At 39.2% G+C, this 10,010-nt stretch overlaps 1 protein-coding gene across 2 annotated transcripts in view; it reads left to right on the plus strand.

Moving 5' to 3' along the window:
- The window catches only part of LOC101848752 (histone acetyltransferase KAT5), a 54,108-nt gene that overhangs the window by 3,933 nt on the left and 40,165 nt on the right, over nucleotides 1–10,010 (plus strand). Inside the window, exons 1-3 of one of the 2 annotated variants that reach the window (XM_005098995.3) lie at nucleotides 7,416–7,921; nucleotides 8,420–8,488; nucleotides 8,871–9,091. In XM_005098995.3, coding sequence (XP_005099052.1) covers nucleotides 8,909–9,091 — 183 coding nt within the window. In that variant the 5' untranslated portion in view covers nucleotides 7,416–7,921; nucleotides 8,420–8,488; nucleotides 8,871–8,908. Of the gene's footprint in view, nucleotides 1–7,415; nucleotides 7,922–8,419; nucleotides 8,489–8,870; nucleotides 9,092–10,010 lie in introns of those variants that run through there. The other variant, XM_013082910.2, reaches the window with a different exon arrangement.

Genomic DNA, 10,010 nt, shown 5'->3' on the forward strand with positions numbered 1-10,010 from the left:
TGACAACAAGTGAGGAAGAGATGAACTGAAGCTAGGTGAACTTTCTTTCAAAAGTAAAGAGGTTCGGTTTCTTTCTTTTTTTATAATTTTTTTTATTTGACTTTTATTCTCCGATTTGGGGCCAAAAAAATCGAGCCACGATTGATTGGTCGCGGCCGCGACAAACGCAGATATCTATGCTAGTTCTATGTGTCGTTATCAATAACCCTCCGTAGATCTAGATCTAGACAGCACACGAGTGAACACAACACATTAAGTTTAAGAGCAGCGCCCTTCATAGGCAACACGTCATATCTGTAGCAAAAAACTGTTTGGAACTAGCATTTCTTTATATAAATATTTACTGCGGACATTTTTTGGACCGATTGAACCATATTGTATACGAACAATCTTTGATAGGCCTAAACTATAATTATAGATCTATATAATATCCGAAATTTGCGGAAAGGGTGTGATTTCAGAGTGTTCGGAGAAATAGTGCCCAGCTTTATTCTTCCGAACGTTCGGAGAAATAGTGCCTAGCTTTATTTTCCCGAACGTTCGGAGAAATAGTGCCCAGCTTTATTTTCCCGAACGTTCGGAGAAATAGTGCCGGCCTATTATTAATGTGGACAGGCTTATAATATTATATGTAATGCGCTTGCAAATAAATTTTAATTCGTCTGTGCTAAGTTCACAACCGGACGTTCTGTCAAGTCTCTACAATAGTTTGCTTTGCTTTTCATCTACCTTTTCCAAGCTGTCTTCTTTTTCCTTTCTTTTCATGTTATTGTTATTGTCACTGAATGTGAGTTGATCTTGCATCTTGCGTGCTATCAAGACTGAGTGCGTGCTCAGGTGTGTTCTCTCTTGCAAAAGTGAGTAAATTTCCAGCGTTTACTAGCCTCATTAAATGGGGCTTAGGGGCCTATTTATTTTAGGTCGCAAAGCTTACAAATGTACTCTCGTCTGCACGCAGAATACTCCTGAGCACACACACTATTATACTACTCATTTTTCTCCAAAACATTCATCATTGCCTTTTTCACCCTGCACCAGGGTATAGGCCACGGACAAACACCTTTCACCTTTTTCTATCCTGGGCTAGCCTCTTGATGTTATTTCATGTCTTCCCACTTTTCTGTACATCGATTTCTGTGATTCTTCTCCAGGTTCCACGATGTCTTCCCCTTGATCTCTTGCCCTGTGGGTTCCAATCTAAAACTTTTTGTTATGCAGCTGCCTGACTTCCTGAGAGTATGTCCAATCCATCGCCACCGCCTTCTTCCTATCTCATCTCTGACTGGGATCTGTCATCTGATCCTCAGTAACTTATCCAGTGTGTTTCGCTGACTCCTAGTATGTGCAGCCTGTATCTCTTCATCTCTTGTACTACTTGAGAGCTCTTTCCTGCTTCATACAAGGTGCGATAAGCTGGCTTTCCATATGCCCGAAAAAACGATGCTATGAAAAAAGAGCCCTCCTTCCATATATATACCCGAAATTCATGACTGAAATCAATGCTCCAGTTCTGTCAGAGCAAGCACTCTGCGTTGAAAACGAGAGAATTTTGCTGTTAGAACTCCTGTTCCTACGAAAGCAGGCTTTAAATTGCTTCGCCCAGACTTGATGATGGTCCTTCCTTCATAAGCTTTGCTTTCTTGGGTCGTTCTCTTTTCGAAGCTTCGGTCCTGTCACCGACAGTGCTGGCTGATGAGGCTGCGGCACAGACAGCAATCTTAAGTTATAATTAATGTATGTTAAAAGTTATATATTCAAGTGCGTTTAAGGAGGGGGGGGGGGGGGGTAGGTGAAATGCTATTTTTGTTATTACATGATTTATACGATAAATGATAGCATAGATAAATTAAAAGACTCTGAAAGTTTCCCACAAACTTTAAAGAAAAAGTGGTTGCCATGGAAATGGCAGCCACCTTGAAAATAAACATCTCTTTTCAATTTTAATTTTAACACTTCTCTCTCGAACCAAGGAAATCAACATTTCGACGTTTTCCCACTTACCTAGTGCTTCCATGCTGCTTCGTTCCTTTGAAGTAGATTTGGCGGGAAATGAGCCCCGTCCACTTCACGAAGAATTCGGGTGTCGAAGAAAAAAGTTTTGCTCCCTCGTGCGAAACAAAATCTTCGCATGCGAATTTCGGACTCGGCCATGCGAAATTCCGGTATATGGATAAGGACAAAAAGGTTGGTGCGAAAAAAGTAGTTCGCACCCGAAATTCGCATCGGTTTAAGGACGCGCGGTCCCCTCGCGCCAAGCGCTATTGGGGCGTACGGTCCCCTAACATCAGCCAAAAAGGAAAAGGTGGAGTGATGAGTGATGGACTGGAAGTGGAAGACAGAACTCTGTCATCTGAACTGAGGAATGAAATAAAGCCTGTAGACCCAAGGCAGGGCTTGACTTATTTGTTATTATAGTAATATAAATAACGAAGTGACTATTTCTCTGAACGTTCGGGAAAATAAAGTTGAACTCTATTTCTCCGAACGGTTTCTGATCTCGAGATTTTTTGGGTTATTTGGGAGATTTGGGCATCATCCTTTCATTCTGCCATTCTGCGAGGACTGGGAAGAAGCATTTTTGCATCAAATTCAATTTCTAGAGCTAGAGATTTTTAAATGTCTGAATTTTCAGATGGCCGGCACTATTTCGCCTAACGTTCGGGAAAATAAAGCTGGGCACTATTTCTCCGAATGTTCAGGAAAATAAAGCTGGGCACTATTTCTCCAAACGTTCGGGAAAAATAAAAGCTGGGCACTTTTTCTCCGAACACTCTGAAATCACACCCTTTCCCGCAAATTTCGGATATAGATCTATAATTAATATTATAGGCTACCAAAGATTGTTCGTATACAATATGGTTCAATCGGTCCAAAAAATGTCCGCAGTAAATATTTATACATAGAGAGAGAAATGCTACAGTTCCAAACAGTTTTTCGCCACAGATATGACGTGTTGCCTATGAAGAGTGCTGCTCTTAAACTTAAGGTGTTGTGTTCACTCGTGTGCTGTGTAGATCTAGATCTATGGAGGGTTATTGATAACGACACATAGAAGTAGCATCTGCGTTTGTCGCGGCGGCGACCAATCAATCGCGGCTCTATTTTTTTATTCCCGAATCGGGGGATAAAAGTCAAGAAGAAAAAAAAGAAACCGAACCTCTTTACTTTTGAAAGAAAGTTCACTTAGCTTCACTTCGTCTCTTTCTCACTTGTTGTCACGTTGATTTGTTGAATACGTTACAGTTACATTCGATTTGTATTGCTTTTCCTCTTTTATTTTGCCCTCTTTGTGGTGTTTTATTTTGTTGGTGAGTAATTTTTTTTTCTTGTTATATTGTTCTGATGTGTTGTTTTTCTATTATTTTTTTTTGTTAAGGGGAAGGGGGGGGTGTTGTATAGTGTAACGTCATTTGATTTGATGTTCCTACCTTCATTAGATTCTAAATATATATACATGTGCATATATATATATATTTTTTAATGTGTTATGTAAGAGCGTTCCACCAAAACTGATTACATGTACTGACACTGGCATGTAATATCCTGTACTTTTTTAAAAATTACGCACATTTAGGGTTAAAACAGCCAATCTTCTTCGGACAGGTGGACACACGCCCTTATTTGTTTATTTTTGTGGTCGTTTATGGGCTGTTCTAATTTTGATTTCATTCTGTTGTGAAACCTTTCTTTTTCACGTTTTTACACTCTTCTAAAAATCTGTAGACTAGCTCTTGAAAAGTGAAATAGATCTAGATCTAGACCCCAAAATTTACTCCTTCCCAGACGTCGCAGAATGTCAGAATGAAAGTTGGCGCCGAACTCTCGCAAATAGGCAAAAAATCACGAGGCCGGAAACCGTTCGGAGAAATAAAGATCGGCACTATTTCTCAGAACGTTCGGAGAAATAGTCACTTCATTTTCAGATACTTCAGTTGTGGTTGGGGCAACGTTCCCTGACTATACTTATACTTCATTTGAAAATACCTTGAAAAGGTACTGCGAAAAAACAAGACTGCTCGACCTTGGCAGTGACCTATTTTGCATTTAGTCACTCAGCAAAAACTAACATCATTCATTTTAAAAAAAGAAACCCTCCTCCCGTTCTCACATTACACACACACACATGCACACTCACCCACACTCACATGCACACTCACTCACACACACACACGGGCCACTCCATTCGCTTATTATCAACAAATCTCGAGAACGGAAACCGTTCGGAGAAATAAAAGTTCAAGTTTATTTTCCTGAACGTTCGGAGAAATAGAGCCGGCCTATAAATAGTACATAAAATCTAGGTTAGGCCAATCACACCCCTGTGATTGGCCCAAATATAGATTTAGATCTAATCTAGACGACATATATCCGCCATCTATTTTCGTCGTCTTCCGATGTTTCCCACAAGACTCTTGGGTTTCCTTCGCCAGTAACTGTTCATTAGAACTAGCCGATGTTTTTTTGGTTTGTATTAATTTGTGTTATCTTTCATTAACAATCTCAGCAACTCTCGTTCCATAAATTTACGTTCTCCTCAAAGTTGTACTCACACACGCACAAGTGCGCACACACACTCATGCGCGTGCCCTCACGTAGCCCATCGCACGCTAAGCAGCAAAGCGGGCCCCCACGGTGAGATCTAGTCAACTGGCAAGGGAAGCCCTGGAAGACGACAAAAATAGATGGTGGAAATACGTCACCTATATTTGAGCCGATCACGGAGGTGTGCTAGGTGCTTGCTGTAGCTTCATGTGTTCTTATCAACTATGGCATTATCATGACATGTAAGGGCTCTCTCTCTGGACTCTGACTCTGAGGTCTCAAGGCTAAATAAAATCAAAGCTATTCAAATGCCATAAAAATCGCCCCCTTCCACCCAAAGATGAAACGGGACAAAATCAAATTTCTTCTATAAAATTATGTAGTGGTAGTTCCGTGTTTTCAGCTTGGCCTGTAAGTGTAAGCCAGAGAGAGAAACGCTGCTTAACACAGTGTAATCCTTGCTACTAAGCTCGTAGTGATGTTATGTGCACTCAAAGCATAATTGCTTAGCAATGGCAAGGGAAAATTACATTTTTATCCATATTTCTTTAAAACAAGCTTAGGAGGAGTAAACTCTTAGAACTGTGGTCTTTAAATTTTAAAAATCCATTGCAAAATGAAAAAGTATATGTTATGGGATTTTTTGTTTTCTTAATTTTTAGGGGACTTTTTTAATATGAAAATGTCGTAAAAAAGTGGGGTGGTTATTTATGTATCTTGAAGGAACACATTATAAATCAGTAAGGAATTGGAGTATATGAATGAAACTAGTCATCGTCATGTGATTTTTAGTGCAGAGTCTAGTCCTATCAGTTTTTCAATGTCGTGAAAATTTTTAAATTATGTGACACTGCTTGAACAATAGGGGGGCACAGGTTTGCGAGGCAATACAGAACGTAATAAGTTTTCTACCCATCTTTTCTTTTAAAAAACTACTATGGTCTGATTTTTAAAAACGCTGGGCAGAAATTAGTTGAATTTATTCCTCCGATGCAGAAATAACGATATAAAACTGATCTTAAAAGAATCAGTGCTCTTTTCTGATCAGCCCTTCTAAACTTAACAAAGCGGTATGAAACCCACAATGGACTCATTGGTGACCTTTTCAGTTTTAATTTTAGGCAGCCAATCACATGCAGCTTAGTGATCACAGGCCTTTCACATGTCGGCGGGCTAGCTTGTTCAGTTTGTGACCCAGTTTTTGACTCGTGTCTTACATTGCTGGATGGGTGGTAATTTTAAGTTAGTACGTAAACTGTACTACACAGGGAGATCTGAAATTTTGCAACTATAAAAGAGACATGTGGTGCACCTGTCTGGTCAGTGTCCATGCAGCAGCAGCTTTTAGTTTTTGAAAAGGGGAAGAAAATCACACAAACACGGCGATTTTTCCGGTTCTAGAAATTCGGCGGCATTGGACGCTCGCATGCGGATACCAAGTTTCATTCATTTTCGTCCTCTGGTTTTCTGGTTAATGCACTGGTTGATCGGCTGTGCCCGCCCGGGTTTTTGTTCGGCAAATCATGATCTGAAATGTGGGATCTTAGCCGAATGTATAATGTAGACCTTCAGAGTAAATCAGAGCAGGATCTTATGGGTGACTTTTTATAGTAATAATTCTGTTTTCTTAAAACAACGGGATCTTAAGCGAACAGGGATCGTAAGCGGTGGGATCTTAAGCGGAGATTACTGTAATGGGAAAAGTTAAAATACACCTTTTTTAACATTTAACTGCTTTTTTGTGCAATATTTGAGCAACTTATCATTAACAACATGAAAGTACCGGTACACATTTTTATTTGTGTTAATTTGCAATATTTGGGCGACTCAGGGTAAATGACACGAATATAATATACACAGTGGCAATAGAAACTTTGCACTTAGAGAGAAACCTGTATTGTTCCTACTATTCATCATATAAAAACAAAAATTGACACAGACATATTTCAAAGTATGTCAAGAAGTGTATTACCTTTTGTTTCTTGATCATGTCTCATATGGTGGCACCGTGGTAAGCCCAAATTGGTACCCATTACTTTCAAAATTTCACGTCAGTAGCAGTATTGTCGCCCCCTTGCAATGATGCAAGCTTTGTATGTTTTGCGTATTGATCGAGTCAGTTTTTTTTCTTCTCTTTTTAATTAATTGTTGTGGCAGTCCATTCCACTTTGGAATCAATGCTTGTCCCATTCGTTGTACAATGTTGATGTCATTTTGGGCGCTAACTTTTAGGTCCACAGTGGGACTTCTGTGGCAAGTAGAATGGTAATTGCAAAACATTCACATTTTGCTGCTGTAGATATTGCACCTTTACACATGTCTTGATGTAATGTGTTCATACGTCTATGGGTTTGAAAGAAGGGAAACAAGTACCTCCGCAGAACATATCTGCTCTTCAGCGCGATGCACTAGTGGACTGAACTGTCAGAACGCAACATTGGTGAATTCACAGTTCATGGGTTGCTTTTTGTTTTAATGTAAAGAATCCAAGATTGCGGACAGATAAAAATGATTTGAGTAAAATGCAGCAACCACTTAATAAAGTATATTTATGGTATAATATGGGGGTCGGGTGGATTCTTCTTTTCTTCAAAAGTTTCTTTGGTTACTCACCAGAATCAAGTCTAAACTAAAGTTATTCTATGTAGAAGAAGCAAAGTGGATAGATTTTAAAACTACTATAGCCTCTCAGAATCATCAAATATTTTTATTAGATTTTTAAAGGTAAAAACTGATCTAGAGTTAAGCAGTTAGGTTGTTGACAGCATGAGAGCAGTCTAATTTTATCAAATGCCGGAAACATTTCCATAGATATGCACACACACACACATATATATATATATATGTAGAAGAAAAGGGTTGGTGGGGTATCTGATTGTTTTAAATGAAACTATATATATACAGTTTATAGTTTAGCACACACGTTACTAAATTGGCGGGATGCGGAAATCTTTTTGCAATTATGAATTTCAGGCTATTCAAGGGGAATAGACAATGGTGGACAATTGGGTAAAAGTTTTACAAGAATGATGTCCCCTTTGCTGCACAAAGATGATTTGCGTTGGGTTCACAGTGGCTTAGATTTGTAGATTTGAGTTTCGACATTGATTTTTATCCCACGTTCTGTCATGATCAGCTGTTTTTTCCTGACCGAGAAGCTTTTCCACTTCTTTTGCTCCACCATGGTCATTTTCTTACTACAACTTAATTTTTAGAACGTATGCAAGTGTTGTGAAGTGTGTAATCTCTGTTGAAGTGGAAATACGTTGACACTGGTTGTGACAATACCAGATATGTGCCTTTAAGGGACCGCAGACTCCCCACATCCAACTGAAGTATGCTGGGTGGAATCAGATCTACTTCTGAACACTTCTGTGAGGTATGGCAAAAACACGTCCTTGCCCCACACTGCTGCTCTGCTGTTTATACAGTGGTCGTCTTCCAACTCTCTCTCTCTCTCTCTCTCTCTCTCTCTCTCTCTCTCTCTCTCTCTCTCTCTCTCTCTCTCTCTCTCTCTCTCTCTCTCTCTCTCTCTTTCTCTCTCTCTCTCTCTCTCTCTCTCTCTCTCTCTCTCTTTCTCTCTCTCTCTCTCTCTCTCTTTCTCTCTCTCTCTCTCTCTCTCTCTCTCTCTCTCTCTCTCTCTCTCTCTCTCTCTCTCTCTCTCTCCCCCCCCCCCCTCCCTCCCTCTCTCTCAACAGCAAGACTCAATGCACAAAAGATGAGTTTTCGTCGAGGGTCGTTCTTATACCAAGAACTTATAAGAAAAAATATATGTAAATTTCACAATGTTCATAATAGACCATATGTAGGTTGCATCTTGATAAGTATATTAAATATGTTTTTAATTCATCACTGTAATTCTTTTTTTCAATTTCAGATGCCTCTGAGATCCTCAGCATAAAAGAATTGAATGGGAAAAAGCTCTATTATATTCACTATGAAGACTGTAAGTGATATTTGAAGGCCCTTGCATTGTTAGAAATATACTGTGTGTGATAATAGAATTGCATTAGAAAATTGTGGTGGCGTTGTGTGGAACCCTTAGCACTTCAAACACAAACTGTTTTATGCTGCTTTGTGATATTCAAACATTTTTGTTTTTCTTGTGTGTGCCTTGGATCAGGTCAGTTGTATAATGATTTAGTCTGGAAGTTATATAAAGACTAAATTTATTCCAAAAAAATAAAATTATTTTGTTGTGATAAAAGTTTACCAGGTTTTTCTTTTTGTTTTAAAGTTTAGAATCTTGTATATTTGTTTGATTTGGTACAGAAATATTTAAAGCCATGATTTGTTTCATTTAATTTCATTGTTTGCTACTTTTTCAGACAATAAACGTTTGGATGAGTGGGTCCCAGTGGAGAGGATGGACCTGTCCAAACTTGAGCAGCCCAAGAAGGACGTTAAGACACCAGTGAAAAAAGCAGAGGGTGTGTCTGCTGGGACAGGCTCTGTGGCTGGAGCTACTACCACAGGACCTCCCCCCGCTGGTCCACCGAGGGTTGTCAATGGGGGGTCACGACCTCCGAGTCCCGAGAGAGAGCCAGTGGTGAGTTTGAGCTGACTTTTTTTTTACTCTGTACCAAATTCATTAGAATTAAAATTACAAATCAAAATTAGAGCTAATCTACTGAATGGAGGGGGAAAAGGGTTGGTGGGGTATCTGATTGTTTTAAATGAAATGTGTGGAGTCCGAAACATCTCAAAGTGGACACGTCTGAAAGTATGTGAGGCTTTGAATGAAATTAGTCGGAAGTCATCTGTGCCTGCCCCCATCAGGTCAACAAGAGCAGAAATGATGGTGATAATGATGATTGAGGTCTAGATTGTGATTTGTTCTTCTGATGATTCTTCTGAGCTTATGGGTTTCTTGACCCTGTTCAATCAATAAGTTTAATAACTTATTTTAAGAATTTTTTGTTTATGAAAAATCTGCTGTACAATACTGCAAAAGTCTTCCAAGATTCAACAACTTCTGTTCAAAATGTATATTGATTGCCTTGGTAATTTCAATTAGTTCCCTAATGATGTAAACTTTATTGCTTGAAGAAAAAAAAAATTGAGATCTGCAATTGATGACAGCCTAATTTAAAGGAATTCTTTTCTCCGTGAATATTAGCAATGTCCAGCAAAGAAACATTTAGCGGTGAGAGGTCATTAACTGGTAGTGGAACATTATGATTTAAGTTCGCCTCCTAAAAAAGAAAATGTTGCATGTTTTCGTTTCTTGTAGACACATACCTCATTCTATGGCATTTTCAGGGGTCAGTTTTTCTCCAGACTGAGCCTTCAGTTAGCAGGCTTTCATGAAAGAGAGTAGGACAAGAGATATAGTAGGTGTGGAGAAAAGATTAAACCCCTCTACCAAAAGGAATGTGGTGTTTTCCAGAAGGGAGGTTTCACCGAGCTGTTTGGAGAAAAACTTACTGTTTATGTCTCTGGCCTTACCAACTTACCAATGTGTGTGG

This window comes from Aplysia californica, unplaced genomic scaffold (genome assembly GCF_000002075.1).
Source record: "Aplysia californica isolate F4 #8 unplaced genomic scaffold, AplCal3.0 scaffold00199, whole genome shotgun sequence".
NCBI lineage: Eukaryota > Metazoa > Mollusca > Gastropoda > Aplysiida > Aplysiidae > Aplysia > Aplysia californica.